General features: G+C 39.7%; 1 protein-coding gene across 1 annotated transcript; it reads left to right on the top strand.

Moving 5' to 3' along the window:
* Positions 1 to 1,746: 1,746 nt before the first annotated feature.
* On the top strand, positions 1,747 to 23,795 carry LOC116254164 (mitochondrial succinate-fumarate transporter 1). The gene is made up of 2 exons (XM_031629334.2): positions 1,747 to 2,597; positions 23,011 to 23,795. The coding sequence occupies exons 1-2, from the start codon at positions 2,142 to 2,144 to the stop codon at positions 23,548 to 23,550; spliced, it is 996 nt and encodes a 331-aa protein (XP_031485194.1). The 5' UTR covers positions 1,747 to 2,141; the 3' UTR covers positions 23,551 to 23,795.
* The last annotated feature ends 95 nt before the right edge of the window (positions 23,796 to 23,890 follow it).

Here is a 23,890-nt window from a genome sequence, read left to right as displayed (position 1 = left end):
GCAAGAATAGGGCAGTAGATGATTATGCACTAGCAAGAAAATAGATAGCCATAGAAAGGTTGCCGAAAGTGTTGGCGTAATCTCATCCAATTTTAAGAACCTCACCCCATCACATCATCACATTGATGAGTTAGTATGGTCGCAGCTATTTACTAATTTTCTTTGATGACATTAGCGAAAGTTGTTATGATCGAGAGTTGAAGAGACAATATAATAAAATTTGTGTTGGCGTGAAAGGATGTGGTTTGATCATGAACTAGCGGAAAGTTAGATATAATGACCTTCATAACTAGTTATTTCAGTTACTTTCTTTTTCCATGCCCTGTGAAACGCAAACCCTTTTGTAAATCTCAACTACATAAAGCATCTTATGTTGTATATTACTAGTGTATGATAAAGTAAATTGCCCCTATGGACAATAGCTAATGATTTTGACATGGTGACTAGAATTGCAATTTACATCACATGCACTTTAAGATATATCATGGAGTAGCGGATTAAATGCTTGAAAAGAGTGATTTATGTAACCTAAATAGTAATTGGCATGGCACATGCACAACAATGCATTATACAAAGAATTTTATTTTATAGATAAACGATGCCGATGCACTGGAAATTTTTACGTTGCTATTTACTTTATTATACGATAACTTATGAAATTGGGCGAACAAAGTTTTTTGAATTCCCTTACAGTAGAACCAAACAAAGTACTCTAACAACCATAGTAGACAAATATAACAAGACAAACAAAACTATATAAAACTCACAAGAATGAGAGAGACACCTTGGAAACAGATGAGATGCACCCACGCAGTTGAGGCGGCCAACAACAGCAACCTAGAATAAAAAATAAAGTAGCATGAACCTATGTAATTATTGGAGGTATTATCATACCAACGATTCTTCGATTTTCGTGAAAACACAAGGGGTATGTTGCTAAATGTTTTACGAGGAGCTTGTTATTGAGAGTTTCGCGGTCTAGCGAGGGTTTTAAAAGGGTTTAACATGTTGTAATGAAAGGCAACTACGTCATTGTACAAACACACATGTTGGCTAATTTTTTGAGGTTCCATTTGATTTTCCATGGGTTTCAAATCCGAGGAGATTTGTAATCCAAATAGCTGAAATTCACAGTTTATCAAATCGTGGATTGCAGCATCCACCCTTAACGTGAAGTTCAAATTAGTGTAAAAATCATGGAATTTGTGCTTTTGTATTTATGGTTGCATCGGTCCAAATAAACAAGAATTCATGAATACTTGAGGGTTGAGCATATTGACGTCTTATCATTGAAGGGTATTTCCATCTTTGATTGTGTTTTGATAGGCTCGGATGTAAGATTTGAGGCTGATGCTGTGTTTTGAGAGATCTTTAAACTGAGGATACAGTAACATGGGTTTTCAATTCACGATACATTTTTAAAACCATTGATTTAAGGTTGATGGGGGGAGGGTCTGATGTAAAATCTAAGGATCTCTACGAATTTCAGACATGCAATGAAACAAACACAACCTAAACTGATCAGCATATCATTTCAAATGGAAACTGATTGAGGGAGTAGTGATGCAAGACGAGACCGCCTTAATGCGTGATTGCATTTTGTGCATCGAAAAGCGAGGCTGAGATTTGTGAAAGAACATACGTAAGGGCCTGACTAATAAATTTTCCAAACATTCGGTGTCTTCTCGTAATTCCTTCTGCAAAATATTCCGACCATCTTACAACCGTTTCCTTAACCTTATGTTCTTTAATAAAATTAAATGCCTGCCAACACTTGCCGAAGGCGACAAGGTACTGAATGCAGACCGTTCTTGAGGAAGTGATACCCCAACGTCGGAGAACGCCCGAGTGATCAGTGGATTTCGCGGCAAATGTTGAGAGGGCCCGGCAATTCTCTCTCTCTCTCAATCCGGTCAGTCGCCGTTGGCTCGTTCTCCGTCGGCTGCTGTCGCTGCCGCAAAACAAAATGAGCCGCCATTCTGGACCTTTAAGCTTCGTCCGGTACCCTGCCTCTTTAACGCTCGTTGCCTTCTGTTGGTATTCTATTTAGGGGCAGGACTGCCGAAGAGTGCCGCAGAGGGGAACAGGGAAAAGGCAAGGAGGAGGAGGAAGAAGAAAGGGTTCGGAGTAAAGAAATCCAGATGGAAGGGACGAGGGATCAGAGTGGTAACAGTCAGAATGGTTCATCCAAGGAGGAGAAGGCTTCGATTGAGAAGCGAACGAAGGGGAGCATTGTAATCCCTCCTTACATGAAGGCCGTGTCTGGGTCGCTGGGCGGGACGATGGAGGCTTGCTGCCTGCAGCCTATCGACGTCATAAAGACGAGGCTGCAGCTTGACCGCTCCGGCAACTACCAGGGAATCGCCCACTGTGGCCGCACTATCATCCGAACAGAAGGCGTTAGGGCGCTATGGAAGGGCCTGACCCCTTTCGCCACCCACCTTACCCTCAAGTACACATTGAGGATGGGCACCAATGCCCTCCTTCAATCCGCCTTTGCCGACCCGGAGACCCGCACGATCAGTCATAGGGCCAGGCTGATGGCAGGTTTTGGCGCTGGCGTCTGCGAGGCCCTACTTATCGTTACCCCTTTTGAGGTCCTGATATATGACCCTCTACCATTTTAACTCTTAATTCCTTGCGTCTCTTTATTTTTGGGATTATTCTGTTTGACTGAATTCACGTGGTTCTCCTTCTTCAGATAATTTTTTTTTTTTTTGTGATTTGACTGCTCCATGAGTGTGGAATTATGCTGACGTTTTCCTGATGCGTATGACCTTGTTGTGGAAGTTTGGTCCTATTCTATAGGTTGTGGAGAACAAATCATGCCACCTCCCAGTTCTCATCAGCCATTTCTAGGTTAAGACGGACCAAACTTTTCCATGCTATTGGGTTTTCTAAACTTGGATTTGTCAGGCTGGGCCAATGTTGCAAGCAGTTGTACTTATGTGTTTGATAGGATGTTAAAATGGCCAACCCCTTCAGTCTTTGGAATAATTACTGTTCTAATTGGGCAAAATGGTAGATAATAAATTAGTCACGATTGTGCTTCCCTGTTTACTCTCTTTGTTGTCTCAAGCAGCTAAGATCATCCTACGCCTATCCTTGTTCGGAGGAACTGTATTTTTGACGATTCACTGGGATTGAAAAGTATGGGGGGATTTTGTTCTTGGTATATGTTTCATTTGCACCTTAGTTCTCTTTAATTGTCCACCGTACCATGCAAACAAATACATCAAACAGGCCATAGGAACTTCACTGCTCAGGTGGAAGGAGAGTGATGCATTTTCCGTTGTTATGATGTCAGTTTGATTCCATAACTGTGACTGGCCTATTATAACTCCAGCTGTTCTCACCCACGACTTAATGGTGTAATGATAAATGTTGCATGAGGAAAAATACTATCCAACTTCCAGATATCTGAAAGCTGCTGGTGTCATAGGTCAATTTGTTGAGCACAAGCAACTTTCGTTGTGGATGCAGGGAACCAGCCTCCCATTTTCCATAAATCTCTTAAGTCTTAACCAACAAATCTATGGTAACAGACTTCTTCATGACTGAGCAAATTATTCTCTGGTTATTCTTGCATATGCTAAAAACACTTATGAAGCAATATTAATAACAATATAGACAAATAGAGAAAGAGGCAGTCCATGTACACCTTGAAATTCAGTCTCACTTTACTTTATTATTCTCTTTTGAGTCAGGTCCAGGATTAACTCACTTCAGTAAAATGAGAAACATGTATGCAAGAAATCTGTGAAGATTAAGATACGAATTATGACTATTCAAGATGTGTAAAGGTTACATGAACATCTTCTTGGGATTGTGAATCATTAGCCACTAATCATGCATCTGAATCTTAGAATTTTTGGATTGAACTGGCGCTTGCAATTTCTCATGGGGAACAAATGTCTCATTTGCCACGTAGTGGCTCACCTCATTGTCTTTGCTCTTCTTTTATTTTGTTAGCTTTACAACATAACTATGGAACATATTGATGGCTGTTGCTAGTGATACTTGAAATTTAGCCACAAGTTGTTCATATTTACTCAACCTTTGGTGATTGCCTTGGTTTAGTGAACTTTACTGACTCTATTACACTTGGTGCATGTTCTTTAGTTTTCAATGTTCCATTGGTATTAGTGTAGGCTTGACTGTGAGCAATGGTGAATCATGCCACTGTGAGCTTATTCCGTTGGAATTTATGCGGATCTGTTGGCACTCACTTCTATCCCGAGGTAAATCATCACATAATTATTGCCATATGATATAGGTATTCACTATTTGAAGTTTGAGGGTTCTAGATTTTGTATTCCTTCAGTAGAGAGCATGGTTTAAAAGTGATACCTTTTCAAGTTCTTAGCTAAAACCTGAAGTTAGTGTACCATCATAGTTCATAAACGTGGATACTTTTGCTCGGTGTTGTTTGAGGCATGGACTTCATGCCTTTACTTTAAGTGTATGCTACAAGTCAAACACAACCAAAATTGCCTTGAGGCATTAAGATGAGGCAAAGGAATGCATGATATGTGTCCTTGGTGAAGTGCAGACCTTGCTATAAAGCATCTACGCTGGCAGTTTCATTAGAAAATTTTCTTTGTTAAAATTTTTTTTTCATTTCCCTTTTTTTTCTTGCCTTGCAACCCCCTTTTCCTTTTTATCTGCTCAACTGCTACATCTCTCAAGGCTCTCCCTCTTCCCCTCCCCCCGCTACTTAGTTCTGAATGATGTTCTCAATGCTGATGCAAGGTTTGTCAACACTATGGAAAGATTTGTCTCACCAGTGCCAATCTCTCTCTCTCTCTTTTTCCCTTCCCCCTCTTCTCTCTCTAGGTGAAAGGCTGCTGGCCAGCAATAGTTGGCTGTTATTGGCAGCTCCATGGAGAAGACCAACTGTCATTGAGCTTCTCCATGGCACCCTCTATTTTGCATTGTGGCTTACATCCTCGCTCTGCTCCTATCTCTCAAAACCTCGATATAGAGCTGCCTGCTGGCATCAGCATTAGCACCTTGGAGAAGATTGCATCTGTTGAGCTTCTCCATGGCACTCTTCTTTTTCTCTCTCTATGATTAATGTTTGATTGTTTATGTTGGAGAGTTAATGTAGTGAATGGGTTTGTCGTTAGATAACTAAACGTCATGGGTTTATTGGAGTTAACATGGCGGTACTCTTTTAATATTTTGTAATTTTTCTTGGACTGACTTTAAAATTTTTCTGCTGCCCCCTAGTCCTAGGGGATTAAGGTTAATGAGAATCGACTTTATCTTCTTTCTCAAACTCATCTCAACATGGTACCAGAGCAATCCTATCTTGAGTCTGTCTGGTGCTGATGAGTTTGTGGTTTTTTTTTTTCTCTTCTTCCTCCTGTCTTCTCTTTTCTTTCTTTTTTCTGAATCATGTTAAGGTGTGTGATCTGAGCAGCATAGAGGAGATTGCTGCATATTGTTGATAATGGATCTAATCACTATGTAGCTATGATTAGATGCCCTAGATCTTGTAGTTGACATTCTTCTTCTTCCTCTTCTCTTCCTCTCTTGTCTCTTCTATTTTTTCTGAATCGTATTAAGGTGTGTGACCTAAGCCGCATAGAGGAGAATGCTGTGTGTTGTTGATAAGGAATCTAATCACTATGCAGTCATGATTAGATACTCAATCACTATGTGGAGTTTGGTGAAGACGTTGCAAGCTGATTCGCGTTGATGGATATTTGATATCAAACAAGATTCAGGCATGTAGCAGTGATGGAGTATGGTTGTGGTAGGCGCCGCCTGCCAAAGTAGCTCACACCAAGCACTAAGAGAGACTCATGCACAGAAATTAGGGTTACCCTGACCTAATCCTTCATTAACCAAAAATTCATAAGTCGAGTGTATTACAGCCAGCTTTATATATGGGCTGACAGAAATCGATCCTCAGTGATGTACCTGACTCAAGACACCCTTATTCTATCCTATACCCTAATACAGACTATTATCATTTAATGACTCTACCAATCACCCCTCCCTTGCAAGCAACACCTTCTCCTCAAGGTGTAAAGTCTGGAAAGCGCTGTTGGAGCTCACTAGAGTCTTTCCAAGTGGGCAAAGGTGATTCGGGTCCTTGCCATTCGACCAGCCAATTAGTATTGGCAGTCCCTTTCCCCCTGGTGGACCTTTTCCTTAGAATTCTAAAGGGAGTTACTGTATCCTATTGGTGTTGTGGTAAATTTATGATAGCAGCAGGTAGTGAGACGTCTGGGTTGTGTGGTTTCATACAGGACACATGGAACACTAAGTGCATGGTCATATTCTCTGACAGCAGTAATTTGTAGGCAACCTTGCCTATCCTCTGGATAATCTGATAAGGCCCGGAATAGCAAGCTGAAAGCTTGTTGTTGCCTGGCCCCTTTCGATGGAAGACTGTTTTAGGAATGTCTTGGGGAGACATCCTAATTTGATGATATCCTGCCCAGAGTTCAAGTTTAGAGAATACCGTAGCCCCTTTTAATTCATCCAATAGTTCTTCCACAACAGGAATTGGAAATCGATTCTTGATGGTTACAGCATTCTACCCCCTATGATCCACACAAAATCTCCATGATCCATCCTTCTGATTTACCAATAACTCGGGGGAAGAGTATAGACTTATGCTGTGCTGAATTACTCCTTCTGAAAGCATTTGGTTCACCAATTGTTCAATGGCTTCCTTCTAAGTATAGCTGTACCTGTAGGGTCTAAAGTTAACTAGTTTTGACCTTGGTTCCACTTCTATTTGATGGTCTAGGCTTCTTCTTGGGGTTAACCTAGTAGGTTCAGCAAAAATATCAGTAAATTCCTGTAGAAGTGGTCCTAATGGCTGTGGCACACCCTCGTACGAGTCCTTTTCATTTTGTTCTGATGCCCCCACTACTGAGATGAGCAGAATATGTAATCATGCTACTGTGCTTTCAGTTTTGGCTGTCAATGTATCCAGCTGACCCTTTGGGCTGGTCATCATTGCAGCCTGTACTGTCCTTTCACCTCCATCCCCACCAAATCTCATTTTCATTTCCACAAAATTCCATTCAACCCGTCCCAGCTGTTTCAACCACTGAATACCCAAAACCAATTTTGCTCCTCCCATCGCAAGTGGGTAAAGTTCTACCTGATATTTCTGTCCTTTGATTTTCACCAGCTCGTTTGGACATTTGCCTTTACATGCCAGGGAATTGCCATTGCCCATCAACACTTTAAAACCCTGCTGTTCTACTATTTTACATGCACACTTGGTTGTGTGCTCATTCACAAAATTATGCGTGGAACCGTGTCCATTAATATGCTAACCCTGCGTCCTTTTAATTTCCCTTTTATGCACATCTCTTGTGGTGCTTCCTCTCCCGCCAAGGTGTGAACAGATATTTCCAGCAAATTGGTCTGTTCAGCCCAGTCCTGTTCTTCCCTTTTTTCCACTGGCTCCTCTCCCTCTTCCTGCACTTCGCTGGACAGTTCGTCCACTAAGTACATGTGTATTGTTTTAGACGTGTGGCCTGGAGACCACCTCTCGTCTCATTGGAAGCACAGCCCCCTGCATCTCCTGTCTTTAATATGGTCTGGGCTCAGCCTTTTCACCAGTATTTGCTTTTTTTTTTTTTTTTTTGGTGGGCTGACTCTGCCCGCAGGTGGCTTTGACACCTCCTTACTCAGGTTCTGCGTTTTCCATGTAGGACTTTACTCTGACGACCCTCTCGGTGCAGCATGCCCAACCACTTCCCCTTCTCTTCCACAATCCTAGCATACTCAAACGCTTCCAGCAGTGATTGAGGCTGGTTAGATTGGACCTCCACTCTGATTTCATCTTTCAAACCTCATACAAAAGTTTCAATGAGAACTTCCATCGGCCACCCATGGACCATATTACTCATTTCCTCAAATTCAGCTTGATATTCTGTGGTGGAACCCTTTTGCTGTATCTTGGACAGTTCAACATTAAAATCTAGGTAGACAGAGGGCCCAAAACGCACGGTCAGGGCTACCACCATCTCTGACCAGGTCTGTTTGCCTTGCTGTGCTATAAGCCATCGGTACCATCTGATAGCTGCCCCTTCAAGGTGCACCCCAACATGGGAAACCCTGTTTTCAGGTGGAATTCCCAAACAGTCAAAATACTATTCAGCATGGAAAACGGAACTTAGTGGGTCCTCTCCTGAAAACTTGGGAAACTCCATCTTTGGAGTTCCGAGGTTTGGGTGGAATTCCCCTCCTTTGCTAGCCATTTACCCAACAGAAGGGGGGTGTGTGCCTCTCGAATTCCTAATGTGTCGCTCCCCTGATTCACGCTGGGGGAAGGTCGCTCAGGCCTGGACAACATCTCCCTCAGCAAGGTGGACAGGTTCTTTTGCTCGTTCAAGGTCGTCTGAACCTATGTCACATAGGTACGGGTACGGGTACGGGTATGGGTGTGGGTACGGGTGCCGGTGCGGGTACAGACCATTTTTAAAAAACTTGGGTGCGGGGGTACGGCCGGACACACACATGCACATACATATATATGTCAAAAAATTTCAAACAGAATAACATATTCGCACATATATATCAAAAAAGTACAAACAGAATAACATATTCATAAATCATAATCCAAAATTTATCATTTTTTATTCTCATTCTCCTCAGTCGTAACTTTACTGCTCAACTGAAGCCAAAGAAAATCACGCGTGTACAGAAGCATAAGCACAAACAAAAGAACAACATAAACTTTTACATAACAAGATAAAAGAGCTAGCGAAGCAAAAAACGAATCCCAACACTACTAAGCAAAAAAAAAACGAATCCCAACACTACTAAGCAAAAATGAAGAAAAAAGTGGGAAGTGGGACATTAAAATGAGGGTTTCAAAAATTTTAACGTTAAAATGGTTTAAAAAGTTAAAATGTAAATATCGTTAACATTAAAATCAGACAAATTTGGACTCATTCAACTTTGACCGAGTCTGAAAAAGGTAAAAAATGACATTGGGTGTGTTGACCGCACCCAGTAAGTCAACGCAGTACCCGTACCGTACCCGTACCCGTACCGTGTGGGTACTCCTCCTAAGGAGGAGTACCCGTGTGACAGAGGTCTGAACATGCGAGTCGAGCTCTGAAAACCTCTGGTCCATCTTGCTACTGCTGCGCTCAAATCCATCCATGCAGTCGCCCATGGCTTGTCGTGCCTCTTCCATCTGTTTCTTGAAAGCCTCCAACACAACAAGCACTTCCTTGTTTGTCATCGGTGGGGCTCTGATACGAATTTGTAGGTGCTGCCTGCCAAAATAGCTCACACCAAGCACTCAGAGAGACTCACACACACAAATTAGGGTTACCCTGCCCTAATCCTTCATTAACCAGAAAATCATAAGTCGAGTGTATTACACCCAGCCTTATCTATGGGCTGACAGAAATGGATCCTCAGTGATGGACCCAGCCCAAATACACCTTTATTCTATCGTATACTAATACAAACTATTATCATTTAATGACTCTATCAGGTTGTCATTAAATCTGGTAATTTGTCATTGGAATATGATCCGATCTATTCTTGTGTTTAGCATCAGATTGTGGAGTCATGAGGGTCAGTGAAGTTGACCTCAGCTGGTTCAAGTCGTTTTTTGTCGAGGTGAAAAATATATTTGGTGATTGTGTGGTTGCTTATTTACTTACGTCAATTCATGTTATTCTTGTGTAGTGGCTGACTTGTTTGCCACGATCTTTGGAGACCTTTTTGTGTGTATTTTGCTGCCAAATTTCCTGAAGTCGACTTAATCTTTCTGTGGAGTAGCAATGTTATCTGCTGCTTAACATTGGAAGTTAGTTCAGCATTGACAATCTCTCATATTCTGATTTGGGATATATCTTGCTGTCTTTTGGATGCTTCAGTCGAGTCTAAGACAAGACATCAGTAGTTCTGGTCAAGTTTGTTGACTGCTGCAGATTTCTAGATCTGACATTAATGCTCAGCCCTGTGATTGGTGGTGATATTGGTTGAGTACCTTGGCTGCTGCAGATTTGAAAGATCTGACCTCGTGGATCTGACTTGTGGTAAACAGTTGTTTCACTTATATATGATTACAGTTTGAGGATTCTTTGTACTTGACTGAGGGTGTGCCAGGGCTTTAGATTGCTGGTGCAGTGATTTATTTGATCCTCTTTTACATAGTTCTCCTATTTATCCTCTTAATTTATGTTAGGCACCATGGCTGAAGAAAAATCGTTTGAAGGAGATTTGAGTTTGATACTACTGCAGATTACAAGGTGTTTGCAAATCCCTTTTCTTATGGATCATTAGTTAAGTTAGATGACCCTAACTATGGGAGATGGTCCTGCACATTTATGATGTCAATCAATGTTTTAAAATCCAGTGACTCGGGATTCGACTCGTGACTTGGCGGGTCAACTCGGTGACTCGGACCAGGTTATGTTAACCTTTTTACAAATATATATATATATATATAACTTGACTTTTTAAACATAAAATTTTTGTAAAATGACTTAATTTCACTTGCATGATTAAAAAAGTCAAACTAACATAAAGTGAAGTCACAATTAAGTTCATCTTCCATGAATTGTTGCAATTTAGCATGGTGAATGCAAAAACATTAAGAAAACTCAATCAATTTCATTAATATTGCTTGATTTTTGAAGTTGTATATTTAATAAAGTAACAAACAGAACTTATATTTTAACATGTATCAACTATAAAAAGCTATAAAATATTGAAAAATAAAATAAAAAGAGTCAACCTACTGGGTTGACTCGTTGGGGGCCGAACAAAGCCGAGTCACCGGGTTGACTCGGTGATGTCAATTGTTGGACATAAAAAAAGTCACATTATTTCAAAAGAGGAGCTAAGGAAGAAAGTGGGAAAATATGCCACATAGAAAGAGGGTAATAGTATTGTCATGACCTAGATGATGAATAGTGCCCAGACACATATTGCAGATGAGCTTATCAATTATATTATATATAAGCAGATGTGGGAGCTTTTGCAGGATATATGCTCCCTTGATAAGAATGTGAGTAGAATCTTACAGTTTGACCAAGAGATGTTTACACTGCAGCAGTGAGACCAGAGTTTGGCTCGCTCAGTATTTTACTTCTATTAAGTTTGCTTATGAGAGGCTAAATTATGTTCGTCCACGGTGCAAGGCTTGCCTCAATGCTCATTTGGAGCAGACTATGGTGCCAAAATTACTCATCTATAGGGCACGGTAACAACAACTGCCCACTAATCGAGAGAATAGGTGCTTGAGTATGCAGTTGCTAAGGTGCAGATGCTTGGTGTTGAGATTCCTACTTGCTGATTCTTATAATCTGCTCAGTCGCCTTGCTGTTACTTTTTCTCAGCCTCTGCCCCAATAGCCACAAGAGGTTGTGGTCGTGGGTTTCCTTTTCCAACTTGTGGTAGAGATCATGGCAGAGGTGCAACTGTATGTGGGAGACTTCAGTGCACATATTGTAGTAAGCGGGAACATCTCAAGGACAGATGTTGGAACAAGCATGGGCATCCATCTTCGTGTTCAGGTCCTCCGACCAAGTTAGTAGCTCAGGCTGCATCTTCTACTGTAGCTATGGCTCCTACTCCAAAGCCTGCCTAGACTCCTCTTGCATCTGCAGATTTGTTCGCATTTAATCTCAGTGGCAAATTGTATTAATTCAACTTTATTTGTAATTTTTTTTTTGGCAGGATTCAAAACACATTCATGATTAAATTTTGTAGTCTCTTGGCTTTGTTCAACTGGTTTCATCTCATACATGTTGCCAAGATTTTGATGCATGAGATTTATGCAATGAGTGGCACATGTCCAATTAAACGATTTATATCTTTGAACAACATCGCGCCTGCAACTTTATCATTTGCTCCAAAATAAATTGTATAGTGTTTGCAGGCCAAACTTCTTGTACAACATTATTAAAAATATTGCACAAAATATCAGTAGTCTTAGGAACATCAAACCTATGTCAACTGAGTGCAGGGTGCTGTTGCGGGTGTGCGATGCCTCAAATCCTAAAAAAAATTTCAGTGCGGGTGTGGATATATATATATATATATATATATATATATAATACTCTATAGATAATACTAAAAACAGCATTCGGTAATAACTAATATATATGATATATGTTGAAAAAGATGGAGAAAAGAGAGGGAACACAAGAGCACGAGAGGGAGAGAGAGAGAGAATCAACTATTATATTCTTTCATTGCTAACCCTAATCTCTTACTTAAAGAGAGAATAGGGGTGGGCTAGAGTCTTTACACAAGAGAGACACATAAAGATATAAATGACTAAAGAAGACTCTAACTTTTAAATAAACAGAAAACTACCACACTTAAATATAAACTTTCTAGTTTCAACACTCCCCCTCAAGCTGGAGCATAGATATCAATCATGCTCAGCTTGTTACAACATCTAGAGAAATCACCAATGGGAAGAGCCTTAGTAAACATATCTGCCGCCTGATCTTCAGAAGCTACATGAACTGTAGACACAACACCTCATTGTATAAGATCCTGAATATAATGACAATCGACCTCTATGTGTTTTGTTCTCTCATGAAATACTGGATTATTTGCAATGTAAGTGGCAGCCTTGTTATCACCGTACATTTTCATAGGAAGAGGAACTTGAATACTCATATTTGTTAACATAGACTTAACCCAAGTCATCTCGGTAGCCGTTTGAGCCATTGCTCTATATTCAGATTCTGTACTTGATCTCGAAACTACGTTTTGTTTCTTGCTTCTCCATGATATTAGGTTGCCCCCAACAAAGATACAGAAGCCTGTGGTGGATTTTCTGTCATCAACAGACCCTGCATAGTCAGCATCACTGTAAGCAACAATTTCTAGAGATTCCCCTTTCTTGAAAAAGAGGCCCCTGCCCGGAGATGACTTTAGATATTTCAAAACCATCAATGCAACATCCCAATGGACTTTTCTAGGTTTTTCCATAAACTGACTTAGTTTTCCAACAACAAAGCTAATGTCTGGTCTAGTCACAGTGACATACAGAAGCTTGCCAATTAGTGACCTGTAAGATCGTGAATCCACTAGCTTCGATTGATCATCATGAAGATGAAGACGTGGATTCATAGGAAGATTAGCCGGCTTGGCTCCTAACATCCCTATAACCTGCAATAGGTCAAGTACATATTTCCTCTGAGACAACACTACACCTTCTTTGTTATGAGCAACCTCAATCCCACGAAAATATTGCAAGTGACCAAGATCTTTCGTGACAAAGTGTTTCTGAAGGAAAGTCTTTGTGACCGAAATTTCTTTATCACAATCACATGTCAGGATAATGTCATCAACATAAACTACTATAACCACTATACTTTTGGAGCTCTTCTTGATGAATAGAGAATGGTCCAAAGGAGATCTTTCAAATCCACACTGTGAAACGACCTCAGATAATTTGTGAAACCACGCCCTAGGACTTTGTTTAAGACCATAAATTGCCTTCTTCAGACGACACACTTTTCTACACTCCCCCTGTCGCTCGAACCCTGGGGGCTGCTGCATATATACAGTCTCTTCAAGATCACCATAGAGAAAGACATTCTTTACGTCCAGCTGATACATATGCCAATTAGAGTGTACCGCAACATAGATAATGAGCCGAATAGTACCTAACCTGGCCACAGGAGAGAAAGTCTTAAAGAAGTCAACTCCATATGTCTGAGTATAACCCTTAGCCACTAATCGAGCCTTATATCTCTCTACAGACCCATCTGAATGGTACTTGACTGTAAAGACCCATTTAGAGCCAACAATATCACAATTTGAAGGAGGATCAACCAATTCCCAAGTACCACGCTGTAAGAGAGCATCCATCTCATCTTGCATGGCTTTTCGCCATTTACAGTCTAGTAGTGCTTGTTGATGACTAGTCGGTACAGTATGGACTGTCATAGCATGAAGAAACTGCTATAAGTTGTCATCAAGGTGGTCAGTGGAAACAAATTGTGAGATAGGATGCATAGTACACTGTCTCTTGCCTTTGCGCAGGGCTATAGGCAAGTCCTGAGAAGGATCAATGTCAGGTATACTTACTTCAATGGAGCTCACATCCTGAGAAGATTCTGATGGTCGACCATGAGAGGGATACTGCTGACGCGTGTATACCAATGGAGGGTCCTGGAATCTATTCATAGTCGGAGTAGGAGAGGGAAAAGACTGCAACGGGACTGGAGGGATAGGTAGAGGAATAGGACATGGCATCTCAGATGACACAAAAGTAGGACTAAAGTAGGACTGAGACTCGAAGAAAGTGACATCCGCACTGATATACTCTTTGTGAGTTACCAGATCAAATACGATACACTATACGATACACTATTTAAATACGATACGCATACGTATCGTGCGATACGGTGACCGTATCACATGATATGTGCGATACACCCCCGTATCGCACGATACGCGGGTGAAATTAAAAAAGGGGCCCGAGGGAGGCTGGGCTGGGGGGCTCCTCTCTCTCTCATTTTTTGTTTCTCAACGCTGTTAGGCAACTAGAAACAACATCTACGAGGAAGCATCACAATCAATATGATCCTATCTTCATTTACCATTTTGATATATTAGATTCTTGGGTTGAAGAAGAACCATCTGCAATACTTGATGAAGACGATCTTGATTTTTTGAACGTTGAAGGAGCAGCAGAGATTATTGATGAAGGAGAGGCTGGGGGGGAGCAATGGAATGTTGGTGACATTCCATTTGCAACAGAGGGGATAGAAGAATCAGTTAATGAAGAAAATGAAGATGATGAAGAAGAATGAAGATGATGATGCAAATGACGATTGACGAGGCTTTTTGTTTTGAGTTTTGAAAACTATGTCAATATGTTTTCAGTTTTGACTTCTGAACTTATGAATTGTGATGTAATTGAATACTCTTAGGTTGCTTAGTATGTTGTTTTGTTTTTTGAATGTTTGATTTCTTATTTTGGAATGTCTTGTTCATATGCATACTTCATAGTTCATACTTCATATACATGAATGATGAATGTTCCTTTAAATACATTTTTCTTGAATTTTTCTGATTTTTACTAGTTTTTTCGGATTTTTTTTTCTATTTTTTATAAATTTTTAACATTTTTTACAAATTAAAAAATTAATTTTACGATATGTTACGATACATTTACGATACGTTACGATACGGCATATAGGTCGGCCCGACCGATACACGATACGATACGGCAGTGATAACATTGCTTGTACCCTTTTTGGTTTTGAGAATAGCCAATGAACACACACTTAATGGCTTGAGCAGCAAGTTTATCACGTTTAGGCCCAAGGATGTGAACAAAACAAGTACTGCCAAATACTTTTGGTGCAACAGGAAATAAGTTTCGATTGGGATAAACAAGTTTAAGCGGTACTTTGTTGTCAATGGAGGATGATGATAAACGATTTGTCAGGTAACAAGCCATGAGTATGGCATCACCCCATAAGTATGCAGGTACATGATTATGAAGCATTAGGGTACGAGCAACAGTTAGAAATTGTCTATGTTTTCGTTCGGCAACTCCATTCTGTTGTGAGGTGTGAGGACATGTAAATTGGGGAGAGATACCATTTTCAGCATAAAAGGTCATTAAGGTAGATGATTTGAACTCAAGAGCATTATCAGTGCGAATACACTTAACCAGAGAACCAAACTGAGTTTTTATTTCAATAATCAAGTTTTTAAGAATAGGTACTACTTCAAACCTTTCTTTCAAAAGAAATACCCAACTAATTCGAGAGAATCATCAACAACAACCAGAAAATACCTAAACTTAGATCGGCTAGCAACCCTGCTAAGACCCCACACATCAACGTGAAGAAGATCAAACAACCCTTGACTTGATGGACTAAGACTCGAAGGAAAACTACTACGAGTATGCTTGCCAAGTTGATAGGCCTCACACTGAAATGACTCTGGGACTGAAAGGTGAGGTAGGATGGAACAGAGCTTGGACCCCGAAGGATGACCGAGCCTGAGATGCCACTGAAAGGGTGTAGAATCTGATGTAGAAGAGGTAGCAGCAAGACCTACAGGGACCGACAGGATGTAGACGCCCCTTTTTTCATAGCCACCACCAATAGTCTTCCTAGTTTGTAAGTCCTGAAATGAGCATGCACCAGGGTAAAAAATAATGCGATAGTGTAAATCAGTAGTCAACTGTTTAACAAAGAGCAAATTAGAGGGAAACTTAGGAGCGTTTAAGACATGTGGAATGGTCATAGACTGAGAAAGCTTCACATCTCCATAACCCAATATAGGTGACATTCTGCCATCTGCAATTTTAACATGATGTGGCTGAGAGAATCTATGCAACATAGTGAACAAACCAGGTCTATTGCAGAAATGTCTCGATGCTCCTGAGTCAATAATCCAAGAGATACTTGAATCAGGCGTGGATGTACCCGTAGAGAGAGCTCGATCAATCAAAGTAGTGGAAGTTGAAGCTTGTGAGGCTTTGTGTGCCAAAAACTGCTCATACTCAGATCTGTCAATGCTAACTGTGACTGTAGATCCAAAAAAAGAAGGATTCCCAGTTCCTTTATAATCATTCCCACCATCTGGTTTGATAATCTCAGCCATAAAGGGAGCACCAAAACAATTTTGTAGCAGTTTGAACACACAAAAGAACGTCCAACTTATAATTAATCAGTCAGGTAAGGGGCTGATCAACAACACAGAATTCAACACTATCACTCGCAATCGCAACACCACTGTCGCACGTCAAGGGGCTGATCAGCAAAGTGGAAATCAACTATATCACGCACAGCACCACTGCCACATGCCACTAATGTCACAGCGATGATTATGTTAACATCTTCTAAGTATATGTATACTTTTTCACAAAAACCTATTTTCAGACAACTTTAGAACTTCCAACGTGACCTCAGACTTCAGCGACATAAGAAAACAGTGTTGTGCATCATTCCACGACTTCTACAAAAAAAAAACCCAAACTTGCCTGCACGACATTGGTTTCCTCCACACGACTTCAAGAATGCATCGACCTAGGTTTTTAAGAAACCCTAGCTTGAGCAAACGAATCTGCCCAAGATGTGAGCAGACTTGCTCACGCCTCACAGAAGTCTGCCCTAGAAAACCATCAGACGTGAGAGAGTAGAAAGGAAGTACCAATAGATTGTGTAGGTCCCCAAATGTTCATGTTATAGCCGACAGTCTTGAGAGAGAAACGTCCTTAAGACATTAACCAATGTAGACTCCCTCACCGCTGTGCATATAAATTTCTATTGATGTCCACAGCTTCAATGTATCGATGTCCAGAAATTGATTTTTTTTTTTCTTTTATCAGATCTGATGTGATCCACATTTCAGAACTGATCTTGTCGTCTCCCACACAGCAACGTCCAATGTGATCTGGCCTGAACTTCTTCTTCAACAGCAGCAACCAAAAAAAAACTTCTGATACAACCCTTTGCAGTCACGTACCAGATCAGAAAAAAAAAACTGTTCCACAGCAACTCCCACCCGCAACTTCCACGTAGTTGCTTGTGCTGCACTACATCCATGTTAGGGACCTAATCACACATACCTCTCACGTGTGATTAGGTTCCCCTCCACGCTGTCCACTATTTCTCGATCAGCAGAGAGAAGAGAGAAAGGAAGGGTAGAGAAAGGAAGGGAAAGAAATAGGAAGAGATAGAATAGGAGAAGAGGTCACCGGAAAATCACGTCAACCGTCACCGGAGAAGGATGGAGATAACCGGCTCTGATACCATGTTGAAAAAGATGGAGAAAAGAGAGGGAACACAAGAGCACGAGAGGGAGAGAGAGAGAGAGAGAGAGTGAGAATCAACTATTATATTCTTTCATTGCTAACCCTAATCTCTTACTTAAAGAGAGAATAGGGATCGGTTAGAGTCTTTACACAAGAGAGACACATAAAGATATAAATGACTAAAGAAGACTCTAACTTTTAAATAATCAGAAAACTACCACACTTAAATATAAACTTTCTAATTTCAACAATATATATAGCACATGTAGGAAACTAATATACAACTCAGAAGCAGTATCTCACATGACTTTCTTAGGTGCACGGCTGCCAAATAAAATCATACAAGCACAAACGAAAAACCTAGTAACTAATATATAACTAAGATGTAACTAATAACTAATATATAACTACAGCATTCCTCAACAGAAAAAGCATGAATTGGACATAACAGAAATGCTAAAATAAATTAACAAATATTATTATAGCAACTTAATGACAAAGAAGCAAAAGAAGGTAAAATATCTTAATGAAAAACAATGAAAAAATGAAAAACAGCAGAACAGCATGAACGGATTGGGCAAAACAGTAGGAAATAGCCCAACACATGAAAAAAAACGAAATAAACAAGATATTAAGCATGAAAACATTTGGAAGAAAAAAAATGAAGAATTTGTAAAATCATGTCATTGTCGCTGATTCACAAGCTTACCGTCGAAAATCACTTGTGTTGTCACCAATTCAATCACCATCATCAAACCTGAGGTTGCCAGGGGATGAAGGAGGGAGGGCCACTGGAAAAATCAGATTCTCACTGGAGGAGTGGTCGGAAGTCGGGAGGGAGGTGGGTGGTGCTCAAGTTCACTCATGAAAGGGTTAACCCTAAATGCATGAGCTTTAAAAAGTCAAACTTAAAAGTTTAAGATAAAAAAGGGGACAAAATTGTCCTCGGCGCATGCATGGACAAAACTCACCCCAGTCCGTGCGTGTAAAAAAAAAAAAACAACTCAAGTCTAAACCCGTGCATTTGACTGCATAGGACTCGCTTGGTGCCGCGTCCGTGGCACATCCAAGGCAAATCCGCATGGACATGCGCTCGCGCATCGCATCGACGCATGCTTCGAGCGCATAACTCACACACTCAGGTGACTTAGCATCAAACATATCAAGAGATTTTAAGAAGATAGTACCTTTAGGACAATAAACCATAAAATTTACGAGTGTTCTTGACTGTGTATTAGCCCATCCATCTACTATAATGCTGTAAATTGTTTCCTTCTAGCTTAATCTCAATTGACTACAATATGTCTTTACTTCCTTGAGTGTTGCATAAAAAATTTTGCCTTTCAGATGATGCTATGAAGACATTTTGTATTTAGGACTTACATAAGTAACTGACATTTGCCATAGCCTGGAAATACAATGAATTAGGTGCATTAAAGGGAATAAATGCTTCATAAAACCATATCTCCATTGCCATATATGCCTGTTGTATCAAATCTTATGAGGTCATAGCAATATAGATGTTGGGCTGAGCACTTGGAGCAGTATAGGAAGTTAAAAAGCTTTTGATGGATCTAGTATTCGACCTATCACTAGGTACTCTACCACCAGATCCACCAAGATCGCACCTGCTATTTGTTACATCTCTTCTCTTCCTACTAGAAGATCTACCTCCTCCATGCATATGCCTTTCCCTTTTTCTCTTGAGCTAGCCATTTCTGATCTTGGACTAACATCAGGATCCTCATCTTCTTCAATGCATTCATCTACATCCTCGACTTCCTAGGGTTCACTACAGCCTGCTTCTAGCTCATCTATTTCTTTTTTAATTCGCTTTTTCTGTACTGTTAAGCATATCTAAACATTGTTCATGCACATATGGTGGCAATGGTTCTCTGTACTACCAATGCACGTAGGATGCAACCACATTAACCTGTAGCCTGCCAGATGGTGTTACATTCTAATATTCCCTTCTGATATTTGATTGTGGAAATAGTTGCATCTAAGTCTTAATTGATCACTGTCATTCACACTTTTGCACCTTTGCCATGTTAGATCATGATTGGAAGTCGTATCTTTGAAAACAAATGAAGACCTGCATATACCTAATTAAAAAGTTAAAAACAATAGAAATTTATGGTTTTTGGTGAAAATGTGAGATTTCATACCTTTCTGTAGAGAAATCATAGAAACCCTCTTTCTCCAAACAAGAATCAGTCACCATGCACAAATCTTCCTTCAATTGACAATTTCTCCCTAAAATCGACAATTCCTCTTCAAAACCAGTACATACTCCTCCACCAACTCTTAGGTACGGTTGGAAATGAAGGGTAAATGGGGTTTTAAAATCGGAGTTGGAAAAGGGGAGTTTGGACGCCCTTTTTGTGGTTTTGATGCATACCATGTAAGATATGGTAGATCGCCCCGTTTAGCATGGTATGAGTTCCGTATCATACAATATGTATGATACAAATTCTATACAAGACCTATTTATGATGCAGATGGTGTATTGTATCTTAAAATAAGAAATATACGACACATCATATGATATGGCTCCCCATTGTATGATATGTACAACATTGCCTATGGTAAAGCACCTAGTGGCACAGGTCTAGTGCTTCTGCCTCAATCGAAAGCTTTTTCTTTGTACTACTCTAGGTTCTTGGCTTGACATTCATATGACTATGACTTTGAAAGACAATAGACCAGACAAAGTATGTAGTTGGGAGATGGTCTTGTGGCACCTGCATTCCTTTTAATTATCTATCATTTTATTTATAGATTATGACAGCTACAATTACTTTTGTAGCCCTTAGATATAAACTGCCTTCTTATCAGTAGTTGATAATTTTTTTTTTTATGCAATAGTTAGAAGTAAAATGATATTGTGTTGAATTGAGATTAAGCTGGACAAAGACATGACGTAGTGTTATAGTAGATAGATGATGATCAGTAACATTGGTATGTCCTTGAAGAGATTAAGCTGGACAAAAACATGACGTAGTGTTATGGCAGATAGATAATGATCAGGAACATTGATATGTTCTTGAAATTTTTTGACGTCTTAAATATTCCCTATATTTCTGATATTTTATTTTGAGTTTTTGATGATGTTATAAAAGATATTAGGGTTTGAGAACATTGTGCAGTTTATTATAGACAATGCAACAAATTATAGAGCTAGAGCTAAATTGTTGGTTGGAGGATATGGGACATTCTTTCGGCCTCCATGTCCACTCATTGCTTAAATCTCATGCTTGAAGATCTGCTACAATTTCATGTCCACTCATATAACTTGAAGATTTGCTTAAAAGAAAATTTTGTACAACAGTGATTATTATATTTAGTAATGAATTTTGGGACATGAAATTGTTGAAGATCTGCTACCTTTGGTCAAAGTCATCAGGTTGTTGATAACAAAAATAGGTTTGCCATAAGGCACCTCTATAAAGTATAAATGGTTAAAGCAAAAGAAACCATTAGAGAGAAAATGAAGGGAAAAAATAAGCTATACATGCATGAGTGGAGAACTATGAGTATGAGGTGGATCAGCCAACTTTATAATGCCCTTCATGCAGCAGCTTACTGTTTAAATCATGCATTAAGATATTCAACCTCACTTGAAATGGATAAAGAGGTGAACAAAGGTTTTGGGTTGCATTATGACATTGATTATTGAGTTTGACATATAAGATGCCATTCATTGTGAGATGAAAATATATAATAATTGTCAAGGTGGCATGAGAAGAAATGCAGTAATTTGGAATAGAACAACAATGTATCTGGGTATCATACACAAAACTGCAAAAGTTTAGTTTATCTTTCATAATTATAATTAGTAATTTTATTTCTTGTTTCTCATATTCATTGTGCTTTTTTTTTTAATTTAAAAATGTGGTGGAATATGTTTGAAAGTGATTGCCCAAGCCTTAAGAGTTTTTAGTCAAAATCCTTAGTTAGATGTGCAGTGCAAGTGGATGTGAAAGAAATTAGAGTGTTTCCAACACATCCATAATAAGAAAAGAAACAAGCTAGATAATAAAATGTTAAATGACCTTGTTTACGTTTGATGTGACATGTAGTTGAAACAAAGGTAACAAGCTAACATAAACTTGTTTATAAGGTCTATATTCTTTTTTTATAACATATATTAATGAATTTTCTTTTATTTGTATTTTAAGCAATTAGAAAAAACTTCAGCCTTTTCTCTATTTTTTTTATTTTTTATTTTCAATTCTTTAGCAAAATAAATTTATGGTTTTTTTAATGATATGTTACTATATGGCATAAGCGTTTGGTCTGACTGATATGGATTATGTTGAGCGCAGGTGGTGTGTTTTCCCAAAAAACTTCGGTGCAGGTGTGACGAGGACACACACATGTACACACGGGAAACAATTGAAACCAAAACACAAGCATATTATAAGGCATGTTTAATTAATAAAGCAGATTAAATAAAATAGTGTACCTAAAAGCGGAAAATAAAAAAGAAAGCTGCACAGAAACTGGCATTGTGCAATGAAGTAGAAATAATCTAACAGAGCATTTCACTTGAACATTTAACACCTGGCCGCTCTCTAATCAGGACCACTGTATTATTCAGTTTGCAGGAAATTCATTAAAGTAAACAGCTAAACTTGTTCTTGGGTTTGAATATCCGACCATACAGATCCCCTCCTTCACTGTGCTGATTCTAGAACACTTGGATGTTTGAAAATGGGTTGCCTCATAGCACATTCAAGTGTTGGAACTCTATATCTTTCTCTGTGTCCCAGCTTCTGATGACCTTTTTTACCATTGGTTGAAAGTAGTTTCTAGATCTTCAACCTGGATTTTCATTGATGGATAAAATCATGTTAAATTGTGGCGTACAGTAACTGAAACGATGAGGTTGGAACGTTATGCAGCCTACCTGGACAAGTCTTAGCTTAGGGCCTTGGTTTATTGCTTGTAGACAATAACTTTTCTCCTCAATTTCTCCAAGTTTTTTTTTCTACTTTTTTCTTTCCAGTGGTTATATTAGCAATTGATACTGGTAAATATAAAATTATATGTCCTAGAGCACCAGCTTCTTTTCTTGAGCATGTATCAGTCATTTGACATTCAGGTGTTGTGCAATTCTCTTGTAATAGTTCTCTTTTTCTGTCTTCTACAGCTGAAAATATGCTTCAAAATATTTTGGAGGAATACAAAATTTGCATATGATTTTATACAGTCATTTTGATGCATCATGGTCAATCTTTTCATAGACTCCTACAAAAATGCAGGTGGTAAAGATTAGACTGCAGCAGCAGCGAGGTTTGAGTTCTGAGCTTCTGAAGTACAAAGGACCAGTGCACTGTGCCCGAACCATCATACATGAAGAGGGGGTTTTGGGACTTTGGGCTGGTGCTGCACCAACTGTTATGCGTAATGGCACCAATCAAGCTGCCATGTTCACAGCGAAGAATGCATTTGATGTAGTGCTGTGGAAGAAACATGAGGGAGATGGTCGTGTTCTGCAGCCTTGGCAATCAATGATTTCAGGATTCCTTGCAGGTACTGCCGGTCCGGTGTGTACTGGCCCCTTTGATGTAGTGAAGACAAGGCTTATGGCTCAAAGTAGAAGTGAGGGAGAAGTGAAATACCGGGGAATGTTCCATTCCATAAGAACGATCTTTGCCGAAGAGGGACTTCTGGCCTTGTGGAAGGGGCTGCTGCCTAGGCTTATGAGAATTCCTCCAGGCCAGGCAATTATGTGGGCAGTGGCTGATCAAGTGACTGGTTTTTACGAGAGGCGGTATTTGCACAAAACTGCCAACTTATAAGCGTCATTATAGATGGAGTGATTTTTTTTTTTCCTGAGGCATGCCTATTCAAGTATTTTCCCTGTCCGCTCCATGATCAAGAAGCTTCCGCCCTATAAATGGAGGCCGTGACATGGATAATAATTAATAACCATCATTATAGGGTAGTGCACTTTTTGTAAAACCAAGCCTCAACAATTTTGAGCATTGAATGGACATTCTTTGAGTTTCCTTTATGCTATTCAGGACTGCTAGTTCTTTATTTAGAGCGGCATTTCATTTTCTGCTACCATAACTTATGTGTAAAACCAGTTTCTTAGCGAGGATTGAACTGGAAAACATGGATATTGACTACTGTTTC

Source organism: Nymphaea colorata, chromosome 5, assembly GCF_008831285.2.
Source record: "Nymphaea colorata isolate Beijing-Zhang1983 chromosome 5, ASM883128v2, whole genome shotgun sequence".
In the NCBI taxonomy this organism is placed as follows: Eukaryota; Viridiplantae; Streptophyta; class Magnoliopsida; order Nymphaeales; family Nymphaeaceae; genus Nymphaea; species Nymphaea colorata.
Note: the sequence above shows the minus strand (reverse complement) of the source record. Positions and strands in the feature narration are given on the sequence as shown.

Coding starts and splice junctions, on each gene's coding strand:
- LOC116254164 (XM_031629334.2), top strand. CDS start 2,142: ATGGAAGGGACGAGGGATCAGAGTGGTAACAGTCAGAATGGTTCATCC. Junction 2,598..23,010: donor TTATCGTTACCCCTTTTGAG/GTCCTGATATAT, acceptor ACAAAAATGCAG/GTGGTAAAGATTAGACTGCA.